This window comes from Cygnus olor, chromosome 1 (genome assembly GCF_009769625.2).
Source record: "Cygnus olor isolate bCygOlo1 chromosome 1, bCygOlo1.pri.v2, whole genome shotgun sequence".
In the NCBI taxonomy this organism is placed as follows: Eukaryota; Metazoa; Chordata; class Aves; order Anseriformes; family Anatidae; genus Cygnus; species Cygnus olor.
Genome location: NC_049169.1, coordinates 116,057,007 through 116,070,530, shown reverse-complemented (window position 1 = coordinate 116,070,530; position 13,524 = coordinate 116,057,007). Strand labels below are relative to the sequence as shown.

The window sequence follows — 13,524 nt, the reverse complement described above, 5'->3', positions numbered from 1 at the left end:
TCTCTGAATTCAATTTTATTACAACATTTACATTTAGTATATGCATCAGTCTGTATTTAGGGTACAGTGATAGATTTAGCAAAAAAAGCATGCTAGGAATACTGGCCAGAAGGCCGTCAGACTGAACCTTCTGCCTTGTGCTGGTGGTGACGCAAAAGTCGGAAGACCAACAGAGAAGATAAATAACCGTGTTTTTCCCCCAATTTCTTCCATAAGCTTTAGATCACATCTTAGTTGCATCAGGAAGACAGGCCATGCCTGACCTAGGATGGGCGCGTTGCCCTTAGAAGTTAATAGGGTAGTGAAATGGTGGAGTTTTGTTGTATTTTCTTAATTTTCTTAATTTCTTAATTTTTCTTAATTTTCTTAAGCACAGGCATAATGCTGCATACCTTGAGCACTCTGAAGATGCACGAATTTCAATCTGGATTTTGAATAAATAATGCCTGGTGTCCCAGCCTTCTCTGATACTGTTTGCAGTATCCTCATTTTACAGTGCACACGTGGTTTTTCCTTCCTTTTAGCACTGAAGATACTGCTCTGGTTTTCTACAAAGAGGGGCATTTAGAAACAGCCCTAAGGTGGATAATAAAGGATTAGCATTTTGTAAACAGGTGCTCCACAAAAGTAAACATGCTAATCAGCTACTTATGATTATGTTTCCAATCCCTGTCACGCCTTCATCTGGCTGGGGAATTTGAGATCAACAGACGAGGAACATGCTCTTCTGGCTGTAATTCAAGTGCATCTCCTCTGGATTTTTTTTTGGTTTTGTTTTATTCTCTATAAGGAAAAATTTGCTCCCTGGGAAGAGTGGAGTTAAAATTATTTCGTCATATCACGGGGAGTTATGCTACTCACAGGCACTCTTTTAACGTCAGACAAAGAACTGTTCAAATACCCCTGCATCTAGAACACACATTATGCAGTTAATCACAGATTAACGCTTCCAGAACAATATATCATCCAAAACACCTTGGAGACATATTTTGGAGTAAGTAGATAGGTGTAAAAACACCATTTTCCTTGAAAACAGCCAATTATGCCCAGAATTGCATGCTCTTTAGTGCAGGAAGACAGCTGTTGTGCATCATGGAGCAGATGAAGGCCCTGGCCTGGTCACCAGAGCAGTTTTGATGTGGCCCATGAGATTCCCAGGAATCTTTGAAGGTGCCCACACCCTGCTGTGACCTCCATCCTGCTGTCACTCAAGGGAACACATCTGCCAAGCAAGGCACAGCCACGCAAGGAAGGCTGTCTGTCTTCATGTTTGCTAAGTAAGACGCGCACATCAAGTGAGTTTGAGTTTCTTGCTAGAGAGGAGGTGCTATCTTATCTATCATTAGGCTGCTGCTCCCTTCCTGACGATTCCTGACCTAGGAGGACATCATTTCAGGAACATGTTACAGTCTACCCAGCTAAACAAGTCAGCACATGGGGCTCGTACCAAAGAATCCTTTTCAGATAAGTATACATACCATATATGCTTGGAACCATTATTGAAAGTTTGATGTCCATGCCATTTTAATTAACAATTTTGAAACAACAACAAAAAGAAACCCCAAAGTCACACACATTATGGACTATTTACCTGCTAATTATTTCTTTCATCAAAGCTGCTCCTGCATTACAAAAGCATAATAAAAATCCCCATACTGTTAAGGACTAGTAAACATTTTTCTTCATTTGCATGAACAAGAAAACCCAATCAAACAAAAAGGCCCAAGACTGACTGCCCCTGGCCAAAAACTGGTTAAATAGTTTGAAACTTAGCTCAAGATTTCTCAAAACTGTGTCTTTCAGCCAAACAATACTGCTAAAGTAATGCGAATGCTTCGCTTTAAAAATGTGCTTTTCCAGTTCACAGAGAACAGTAGTGTAAAAATAAGTCATCCATGAAGCACATTCTGATTTTTAATTTTATCCTTCGATAGATTGGTTGCTTCAGAAGTCTCTTAACAACCAAGGGCTAAAAAAAAGTTACAGGTTTACATTTTAAAGATTGTCCATCGTATAGACCAAACATTGCCAACCCACTGGCAGATTTATGGGCCACTTCTGTCATGATCTGAAAACACTGGATTCGATTAACGCAAGGTAAAGATCTTTATAGTACTCTACAAAGTTGGTAAGGCATTTCACTGCTTTCTTGCACATTGCTTTTCGCTGGCAAAAAACAGCTGTGATCACTCAGCAGGTCCTAAATAACCGAGTCACAGGAAAAAAAAACCATTTTTATATTTCCAGGTGACAAGAACGAACAAATAACATGATTTGGGCAATCACTTGAGAGCACATTAGTGCCAATTTCACTACACGTTACATTGGATGATCGAGTTACTTTAGGACTTAAAATTAAACAACCCAGAACCAATTGAAAGAGCTCAGCAAGCCAAGGAGGGGTGCGTGTGGAATCCACACCGAGGGGGAGCTTGGCAAAACCAGCCAGCTTTACTTACTATCCAGCTACCCTGAACAGTAAAGAGCTGAGAGTACTCAGCCCACGACTGATGATTTGACATTACAATTAAACTTGCATTGTCATAGACATGCTCTGGTTTTAGGAGGTGGTGACAGTTCGAATTTATTCTTAGGAAACCAAAACATTTCAGGTAATTGTTTAACATGCAAGGTTTTCATGAGGGAACGAAGTTCAGTTACATTTCCAACAGGATTCCAAAACTACATTTCTTGCCTATTCAACTCTGAAAACCAAGCTGAATATAAGGCTGAAAGGTTTAAAAGATCAGTCGAAGTAACAGAAGCCAGAAAGACAACAACGATATAGCACCTAAAAATGGGAGATTCACACAATGTTTTTGACATTCATGTCTTGCATAGACAAATGCTTATTCATTTTTTTCCTCAGGAAAACTCAGCTTCAAAAAATAAATCTTAAATCAACTTTAATTACAGTTAAATGCATGTGTTTCAGTTTTTCAAAATACATTATTTTCTTTTTAACTGCTGCTACAAGTCTAATAGTTTTATGAAGCTATCATCCCTTGGAAAGACTGTTTCACCCTTTGGGGCTGTCAAGTTCATAAGGTCAGGACGCTGAACTGCCTTCTAATTCTTTTTCCCCACGTGATTAGAGAAACAAATAGCTCTACTATTCAATGCAGTAAGTCTCTGTGGCCCTGCTCCAAAAGAAGATCCATAAACCTGAAGCTACTTTTAGGACAGAGGAACTGGGAACTCTAATCCTTCAGCGTGGGTCTGTCTTCTGGCCATGTTTTGACATCAAAATGATGCGTTGTGCACAGCAGGACCACATGAAGTTCTTCCCTTCTAATCCCTTCACCCACAAGCTGGTTTCCTCTGGAAGAAAACCTAGGCATACAGGCAGAAGAAAGCTGAAGGGCTCTCCAAGAGGTCCCTAATCATGATCAGAGACCAGAAGAGGGAAGCAATTCCTTTGCAGGTAAATGCAGCCCAACATGCAGCCCTTACAGAGTTTCCCTGAGGTCAGCTGGACTCCACTTTGACCCAATATCCAGATTGAGGAAAGTCTCTGCAGAGCCAGAGCCATGCCTATCAATTATGTCTTCCAACATTTCTTTTTTGAACAGTCGTTTAAAACTACATACTGACCAATTTGGAGTTGATTTACTAAATAAAGTTGTTTCTAAAGTTAAAAAATAATGGCAAATCAGCTTGCTTGTCACAGAAGTCTTGGGAAAAGTGGACTGAAAACTCTGTTTTGGGTTAGTGATCTAGATTGCATTGGGAAAAAATAAAAAGTTTCAATAATTATGTTTGCATAAGAATTGCAGTAATTTAAAAACCAAGTTAGCTCTTCTCTTGCCTACCAATACAACTTTAATTGGGGGTAAGGGGCAATTATACATGGGTTTAATGTTAGATTCCCTATAAAAACTTTGTACATAACTGTCTCATGTAAACACTTTTTTTTCCAACTACCACAGAATAGTGATGCTTTGTTTAAACCAACAGTCTTTCTTACACAGCAAAAAAGGAAGCACGTTTCCTTCCAGATTGTGAAAAGAAAGCTGCATGTCTAGGCAGCTCATACCCCCTACTCTCACCGAATTAAAAGAGTTTGAGTTCCTTATGTTAAGTAATCTCTTGGATTATATTGGTAACTTTTCCAATTTTAATAACTGACGTGACCACATTTGTGTTTCTAATTTGACAGTAGAACTACTCCATATTCTCCCTTTCATAGCAGCCTCCATCAGCTTCACTTTCCAGGTATTTACCAACCAACTAAAGACAAGGTCACAAATGTCTCAGCATGTAGCTTCTGGTAAAATGTGTGAGTGGGGAGGGGGAATGAAGAAGCTAACCAGGTAATGTTTTCTTCCTGAAAAAATAAGCTTTTGGAAGTTTGCAGAACCTGATGCCTGTTTCTAACTGAGTTCAAGATGGCAGATCAACTGTACATACTCCAGCCAGCTGTGCAGTTATTAAGTTGTTTTAATACCTTTTTTTTATTTTAAACATAGGTCAGTTCTGCTAGTCTTAAAGCGGGCGCAAATACCCATTGCCACATGATCTACAAACCCCAGTTTAGTTCATGCTTCCCTTTGGTGCTGGCTACTTGCTACCCTCCTAGATCTGCCGCCGAGCCATTTCCTTGCATACCTTCAAGCTGGTGAGGAAAGTGCTGCTGTTGTGCAGTGATAACTCATCAGGGAGGGAAAGGAGACAGTGAGAAATGACTTGTTCTTCTACTATAGGCTGATTTGGAAAAGCACAGATTTGACCGTAGCCCTGTACCTACTGAGAATTCATTACTCAGCTGCCTACAGGATACAAAATTTAGCACACTATTAAACGTGAAGAAGGGTAGCTGAATAATCCCCCCCAAAGAAATCAAAAAGCATAGCCAATTACATAATGGAAATTGTGAGGGTGATGAAGTACTTGTAGAGTCTTAAAAAAAAAAATTGTCTCTCAGTTCTAGTCATCTTAGGTATCCTTTGTAGGAGCAGTAGGTTGAATGTTTCCAGAGGAGCATGATCTGTACATGATAGCTTTCTTTTAGAAGTATTTTTGGGTTGAATTGGATTTGACAATAGCTTTTGGGATAGTTATGCTTTGTCAAAATCTTCCTAATTAAATCTTACATGAGTCATTTGCAAGTTATGCTCTTCACAAACATGTCACATTAGTGGCAAAGGAGAGAACTTAGAAGAACAAAAATTCTTTAGAAATTATCACACTCCAGCAGGAACAGATCATTACAGTCTTTGAACTAGGAAGCAAAATCCTCAGTCATGAATAAATGAAAGCTATTGCAGAAACATCACTAGTGATGAGTAAAGCCCAGGTTTTCAAAACAGCTACCAGTCACTTAAAACTAGTATCATTCTCCTTGTATGTGTGCCAGTGTTACAGACATTTCTTTCTGAAGTTTTTCTTCATACCAACTTAAACATGACCTGTAAGACAGTCTTCAAAGACCTCCTTTCAAGCATTTAAGCATATAAAAAAGTACATGCTTTAAAATCCCACTAAAATCAATGGGACCTAAGCATACGCCTGAGTATTTTGTGAAACAGAAATTTAAGTATTCAATTAAATATTTGCATCTGCTAGAGAGTTCTGCTCAAATACAATGTCTAAAGCTTCCACAAGCTAACATCCTTTTCCCTGCCATATTAGAAATGCAACTAGATTTGATCTAAACAAGAAGAGATTTCCGGTTTTGATCTAATCCGACAGAGGGACAAAGGGACGGGAAGAGAGGAAGTTGATCATACTGTGAAGACTCTTGGCATCTGTTATTTCTATTTAACAATGGGAAACATGAAGTTCCAAGAGTGAGCACTCTTGGATGAACGGAAAGACTCCAAACTTTGGGGGAAAAAAATAAAAGGACTGTTACCACAAAAAATGTTTCCATCATTAGCTCTTAGATCTTAAATGACAAAAGGATTTTCTACTCTAATAAAGCCTGCTGTGTATTCTGCTAGTGACCTTCAGATTTGAAAAAATTTTAAAGAAATTCATAAATTATACTACTTTTTGTACTGGGGCAAAATACTTCAAATACAATGAAATAGTGATAGCAGAATTCATGACTGTATAGTACATATCTTTTCACTTTTCAGAATCAGATGTACAAACTATAAACTCTTAAATTTCTCTAATAACTGGAAGTGTCGTAGGCATTTCAATTTACTTACCTGAATACTCATTTAGCAAATATCTTCAGATACAAGTCTAGATACAGAGTTAATGTAATTTGAATATTAGTTTACACATAATATAAATCAATGTTTGACAATATCAAAATCCCATCAAACAGTGGGCCCTTCTTATGCTATTATCAAATATACTATATCACTGTGGGATAGCTGAGAATCATAGAACGCTAGTATAGGCTTGTTTATTAAATTTGGTCAGTTTTCAAACCTTCCAAATAGGAATACTAAACATTTATTTTTCCCCTCTGGAAATTCTTTTTTTTTTTTTCCCTCCTGCGTAATACAGTCGTCATCCCAATTCCTAATGAATTTATAAAAATATTTTTTATCCAATAATCCCGGCAAGGTAAAAATAGGAGTTTTTATAGCAAATGATAAACAGGCTCACGGACTATGAGAGAAACTAAACTTAAGTTGCCATACATTCGCTACCGAATCACACATCACCATTTTCTTTTTGTGTGTGTTGCTGTCCACCTCAGACTAGCAGTTTTTAAGGTGCAGAAGCATCTTTCAAATATATGCATCAAACTTAATGATCAATTTCCACACACTAGTGTCACATGCTTCAAATTTACATCACCTGCCCATCAAGAGCTGTGTTAAATAACAGCACTAATTGAAACTGCATAATTCTTTAGAAACTGCAGCACTTCCAATTCAGAGAATAAAGGGGTGCTTACGTGGTTCTTTATATTACTAGATATAATTTTCTGAAATAAGAAAATTAAAAGAAATGAAAAAACACATTTGAAAGAAGTTGCTGCACCTGCAAAAACACTCTTTAAGCTTACTATGAAATACAAAAAAGTGCACCCTTCTATATCTACATATAAAACATATTAGAAATAAAACTTGTGTAAAATGTTTGCTGTGCAAACTATAAAAACAGTCAGTCAGTCCATTCTTTTTCCTAAACGTTTTGTCACACTCTCTTGCTTCCTACTGCAGAGAATCGCTGTTATCCAAAACCAGCCCACTGATATTTGTCGTTGAGAGATCTCCTCCATCATCTTCACCGCTGTCTACAGACTCATCCTCACTTTGCCCTGCCATCATAACTTGCTGAACAGCCAAAGTAGCACCATCAGATGACAAGGACTGGAGACTGTCTACATTCATGTTGACTGGAGCTGTAATTGTTACAACAGCACCTGGAGAAGCACAATCATAGAATTTTAGCATCTTTCTTTGTTTCTCAGTTTAAGTTACACATATTTATATGTAACAGATTTTGTTTCTAATCGACAGGAAGAAAAGCTAAAGAATGAAATTAGAATAAAAGCTAAACAGATTGTTTTACACTTAAATGTTAGGAAATGCCAGAATTAAGTTGGCCAAGAATCTTAAAGGTAGCTGTGTTCTGGACACTCATTACAGGAATTCTCCAATCTAGTCTTCACAAGATCATTTCTGCAGAGTATTCCAGATTAATTAATTGCAGAAAAGTGGGAGTGTTCATAGAGATCCAAGGTGACTTAAATGGATAAAGATGTTGTTAGATTCAGCAGAGGCTGTGGGAAAAGCTGCTACAAGATTGTAACGAATAAAGGAGCAGGCTGCAGGAAAGAAAGGATGGTCCTGAGATTAAAGCAGTTAGAATCAATTTAAGAAAGAGAAGTATTTGTTTGATCTGATGCTAGGGGAAGTTACTTCAGTCAAATTCTTTGGAAACTATTATATTTCTCTGCTTCCCAATGCTCAACTTGAAACACATGAGGCATATATAGAACTGCAGATGCTCAGCCCCTCTAGCAATAGCGAAAGGAATGCAAACTGTATGGGGAGTCATGAAGCTGAAAGAGCAGTCCAGTACTGCTAGTCAAACAGAATGCTAGCGATGTACCTAACACATACTGAGAGAACTTATTTGTGCATCTAACCTTCACTCTGTCATTTCATAACTTCTGAAATAAAAGCAACGGTCTCACAACATAGATTCTAATAAAATACACCCCAAACCCAGAACAAAAAAGGATGGAAAAAAGAACACATTTTTTGTTATGCTTTTCCAGATTAAAAACGTAGTCATGCTGAAATATCAAGAAGTTCTCCCACCAGATGTATCAACCCCTTCATTTCCCTGGTACAGAGGAATTAACTCTATTATCTGTGTTTTTGCCAGTTCTCCTTACCATCTGACATTGTGAGCTCATTAGATTGCTGCTGAGCAACTCCTGAGGCAATGGAGTCAGGCCAGAACCTCTGAACTGGTCTGTTCTGAGCAGTTTTCTTCTTTGTTTTTGGAGTTTCAGAACAACTGGAATCCAGCATTGGCTGAAGAATTCGCCTTCTAGCGTTAATAAACCTAAACACAATCAAAAGTATGAAGTACTTTTAACCTGAAGGCAGTGAATGTTCTCTCTCTCGGATTTAGAAAGTGTGAAGTAGAGGAAAAAAAAGTCAGAAGTATGAAAACTGCAAAGTGTCAATTCTCCCTCCCAGCTCCACTTGACATTCTTTTTAGCATGTAAAACTAGAACTCCTAGAGCACTGGCATCGTTCGATACAGGCAAACTAGCTAAGCAAGTACTTTTATCATTTTGCTGCTAGCAGCATTTTCCCCCAGACCTCAGATACGGAAACTCTCCAGACAGCCTGACAGATGTACGTTTCAAGATCTTATTAAAAGCTAAGCACCAGAAAAGTTGCTGACAGCACAATTCAGAAAGCTGATACTCCTCTCATTAGGGTTCACCTAAAATCTATCCCCATTCTAACCTAGTTTGTTAGGTCTGGTTTCATTTACTTCCCTAAGCTCCAGACTTAATTATTTTATAGGCTCACTGGCTTTCCCAGGCCTGGTTCCTGATCCAGGAGACAATACTAAACACATTTTTCATATCTTATCCAATTCCTTTTCATTCCCTGATTTCCGCTTGTTCACTCCAGCATGCTAATTATCACTCTTTCCCCTTTCTGCTAGTGAACAAGACAATATTTAATCCACACTTCACTTAGCTACTAGCAGTTAAGCAAATTAATTTCACTGTAGGTAGCTGTGGCAAGAAGGAGCTGTGACTGAGGATAGCATTTCCTGCTAAGTCTGACAAAACACATCCAGGACATGTCTTTACCTGCGGTGGAAGGAAGCAGAGTGCAGTTGGCAGGTCCACATAGCGACCGCAAAGCTTTGCGGAGACTTTAGCCCAGAGCTCCTTTACTACTACGCCATGCAGACACAGTTACATTGATCCACTTCTGGAGCCACTGCACTGCCACTAGCTTGTGTATTTCCCCACTGAACCCCTCTGCAGTCATGCAGCCAGCATCATTTCTGCAACCTGAGGAAGATCCCTCTTGGACTTCGCTGTAATGATTTTAGGAACCAACACCGTAAGCAGAATAGGATGCATGTTGGCACCCTCATTCCACTTCTGCAAGGGCAGGCCTATTATCTTAATTCTGTAGTGCACTTAAGACATACTAAAACACATTGAGCCATGAAATAGAGTAGTTGAGATAGCAGTTGACACTTTCCATTTGGACATCACTGTTTAGGGGATAGCATCATTTGATAGCAGAGCAGAATGAAGATCTGTTGACAGTAATAGCTTTAAAATATGCAGCCATAATTACCAGGAACACTTTTCAGAGCCTCGAATCACCAAATCCCTTTAAAATTGAAATTCGTTACTTGCAGAAGAGATGTGAGAGTACTTCCATCTCTTTCAGCAGTAGAACAGAATGTAATTCTTAATGTTGCAAAGTTTTCTGACGTCCTCACATAACTTAAGTGGTACAAGCATTATTTTACATTATAAAAAAATAAGGTGCCTGTGTATCGATACATAATTCCTGTATTTTTATACATGTATTAGTCTTTACATATATGTAGCACAGAACAAAGTCAAACCCCAATGCCTAAGTCATACTCTTAAGTATTTCTGTCTTGCAAGGACATGGGGACAACAACTGACATTAAAGAAGAGTTTTTGCTCTTACCAGTTATTAACCTGGAGTAGTGTCAGATTTGTTTGTGCTGCAATCTGTTTCTTCTCATCCTCTGTTGGATATGGATGCTAAACAGGACAAAAAGAGAAAAAAAGCATAACCTTCTGTTTTATTTCCCCATCAAAAATAAGGGCTCCTTTATTACAACTGACTACAGCAGCTAGACTAAAGCTATCTCATTCACTGTCAACAACCTTCAGAAACCTCACAAACTTTTATAGATAGAAATCATTTAACAAAATGGGCTTTACTACACAAAACTGTTTTTACCCTTGAAAGAATATATCATACCATCAGACCGTTGATGTTTAAATCAGAAGAAAAAAATTCTCATGGATGACAACCTTTATTCAACAATGTGATCTCTAGGCAACAAGCATGTGATATGATCCAATTAGTTATGCGGTCTAAAGGCAATGTCATATGAGAGTACTGACAAGCCTTTCTAGTTAAAATAAGCTTCTATCAACTCAATGTGTGAAAATAGCATACGTAACATAAATGTACATGAACTTTCCCTCTTTCAATTTGTCTGCTTTGAAATAGTTTTAAAGACTGAAAATATCAACCTACAAAACACTGGAATATAGCTTGAGACCTGTTTATCCTTTGAGAATAAATATTTATACAAAAAAGACATTCTACTGTACGTACAAGTAGATAGCAACACACTTGGTACATATTAGAAGGGTTGTTGAAAAGGAGAAAAAGCCAGAAAAAAAATCAAAATTCTCCTCCAGAAACAAAAAACAGCAGCAGCAACAAAACAAACAAACAAAACAAAACCACAGCCACAGATGGAAATATTTTTCCTTGTGCTATGGACCAGGGTGTCGAGAGCATTAAATTCTCAACACAATGAAACAAAGAAAGATCCCTTTTAAAAACATTTGAGCTCACAGGGTACAAACGTAACATACTGATTAAAATAATAATAAAATCAACTGACATTAGGCTCTGTGGAACTACTCCAAATGACTTCAGGAAAAATTGAACTGGGATTACACAAACGACACCAATAAATTCACCTTCCTTATGAAGCAAAATCGTAAGAGGCCGCATAAAAAGAGTTACATAAAAACCCGTGATCACGTTCAGTCCTTACCCCTATGTGCTGAAAAAGCCAAGATCTCATCACATTTGTAGCGTGCTTGGGAAGAACTCCTCTTTTATTTTTTGATGAGCCATCATCTTGATGCAAGATGCCTAGATCTTGGTTTAATTGCAACTGAAGCTGCATATACAATTTTAAAAGAAATAAGAAAGTTAGCATAGTAATAGCAGTATTTTGTATCAATATGTGAATAAGTCATTTAGATAAGGAGTGAAAAGAAATTAGGCTTTAAGCATACTTATTATAAAAAAGTTTTAAAAAGCTCCAAAATGTCTTTATCCAGGGAAAATGATGTATCAGGTTTCTATAGTTTTCACATTTTCTGTAACTTTTCTGTTTTAAGAATTACAACTGTTACCAGGACGTGTATGTGATCTTGTGGCAAGAGCCAATGATTTGCTGTAATTAAGAACAAAGCCCACCCATGAGCTAGATGTCAGGTCACTGATCCTCTGTACTGATTTGTGCTACATTAGAGTCTTGATTGACTTTTGATAAGTTGACTACCAAGTCATTTGCACAAATGAAGAACACATGAAAAACGTAATGCTGAATATACCCACTATGTGCAAGCATAAGCAACTATGAAGGCTGTAAAATAATAAAGATTTACGACTTAAGCTAAGGACTTAAAGTAAAATTAATTATAACACTTGAGTTGCAACCAAAGGTGCTTAAGGTCCTGCTAAATAAATGAATCTAATTCTCAAGGAGTAAGAAGATACATGTGAAAGACTAACAAGGGGAAAAGGTTCCAGCTACTTTAGAACTCTTAATTCACTTTAGGAAAACAGTAGGAGTGCTGTAAAGTTTCATAATTTTGCTTTCTTTTTCGCTTTCTATAGATATATCAAATTGTTTGCCTACTGGTTATCCGAACATTAGGGGATATATTCTTAAGTGATTAGGCAGAGATAATGAGAAACACAAATCTCATATGCAATTTATATTCTATTTCAGACAATTATAACTCATATCATTCTAAATCAGGTTTTCCAAACAACAGGGAGCAATTTCTTCAGGCCAGGCATTATGTCTACATCCTGTATGAAACAAACCTAGCTCAGAAATGACATTTGAAGCTTAAGTTATTCAATTACCACAAATACATATTTGGAACATACTTTTATTTGCAAAGTAATGTTTTACTTTCTAAATAATCTGTCTGCATATGGAGGCTTTATAATGAACTTTCAGTAAGTCTCTCCTGTTATTTCTTGTCTACAGCCACAGCACTGTGGAACACTGAAAAAGAATTTCAAAGAGGTATTTCCTGTGGGTGAGAAGGCATACAGGCCCAAACTTACGTATAGGTGGGTTTGGAGATTCTAGCTAACACTGAGAGAAGCCACAGATCCATACAGAAGTGCAAACCTATGTTTTGTTTGTTTTTATTATTTGTGGACTTTTTTTTTAAACCTCCGGAGGAAAAAAAAGATGCTGAGTTGGAAATAAAGAGACTTTTTCTTCACAAACACTTCAGTCTAGGAAAGTAATTTCAGACATATTTCTGAAAGGTATCTGAGGACAGAACTGTATGTATTCTAGGGCAAAAAATGCGTAAATACATACTTGCTACTACCAATAAAAACAAGATAGAAGTATTTTAAGCATATTTTTTTAGTTGGAAGGTCAGTAGAGGGAAGAAAAGACAACAGCAAGTCCATGATTACCAACAGACTTCATGCTGTGGAGAGGATAGCTCCTCATTCACATTTTTAATCATCTCCACATGCCTGGAAGATTTAACATCTTCTGCTCCAAGAGAAAGCTAGCAAGGTTTTCCTTAACTCAAGATGGTCTAGTTTTCATGTTTCCTTTTCCTCAGTTATTTCTTTGAGCTCTCCTGACCCAACTCTTAAGAGTCTCCCTAGAAAAATAAAGGAGCGCTGGCCCTTATCTTTCACGGTGTAATATAATGAGCCTAACATGGTGGTGCTCTATAGCCCGAACTCAGTATTTTGAAAGTTTTATGGCAAAATGCTTCTCAACATAAATTCTGAAATATATAGTTTCACAGTGCTGGTGGTTGCCATCTTGTTAAGAAGAAAAACTTCTGACGACAACAATAGCGTAACATCATAAAGCAGTATTTAAATCTATCCTGCCAAAAACCTAGTTCAACAGTTAGAAAAGCTTTAATCATGGGAAAATTGTCTGCTATTTAATTCAGAGTGTTTTTTTTTTTTGTTGGTGGTTGGTTTTGTTTAATCCATGTACAAGTAATTTTCTTCCATCAGTTAAAAAAAGAAAAATATTTAACATGTAGTAACTATGATG

The 13,524-nt window shown here is 37.4% G+C and overlaps 1 protein-coding gene across 5 annotated transcripts in view; it reads right to left on the bottom strand.

Annotated features, from left to right (window-relative positions):
* The window catches only part of PKNOX1 (PBX/knotted 1 homeobox 1), a 47,444-nt gene continuing 33,920 nt past the window's right edge, over positions 1 to 13,524 (bottom strand). For all 5 annotated transcript variants that reach the window (XM_040545409.1, XM_040545406.1, XM_040545410.1 and 2 more), the window contains 4 exons: positions 11,236 to 11,364; positions 10,122 to 10,198; positions 8,312 to 8,484; positions 1 to 7,330 (listed from right to left, as the gene is read on the bottom strand). In XM_040545409.1, the coding sequence (XP_040401343.1) occupies positions 7,119 to 7,330; positions 8,312 to 8,484; positions 10,122 to 10,198; positions 11,236 to 11,364 (591 nt within the window). In that variant the 3' untranslated portion in view covers positions 1 to 7,118. The remainder of the gene's footprint in view (positions 7,331 to 8,311; positions 8,485 to 10,121; positions 10,199 to 11,235; positions 11,365 to 13,524) is intronic.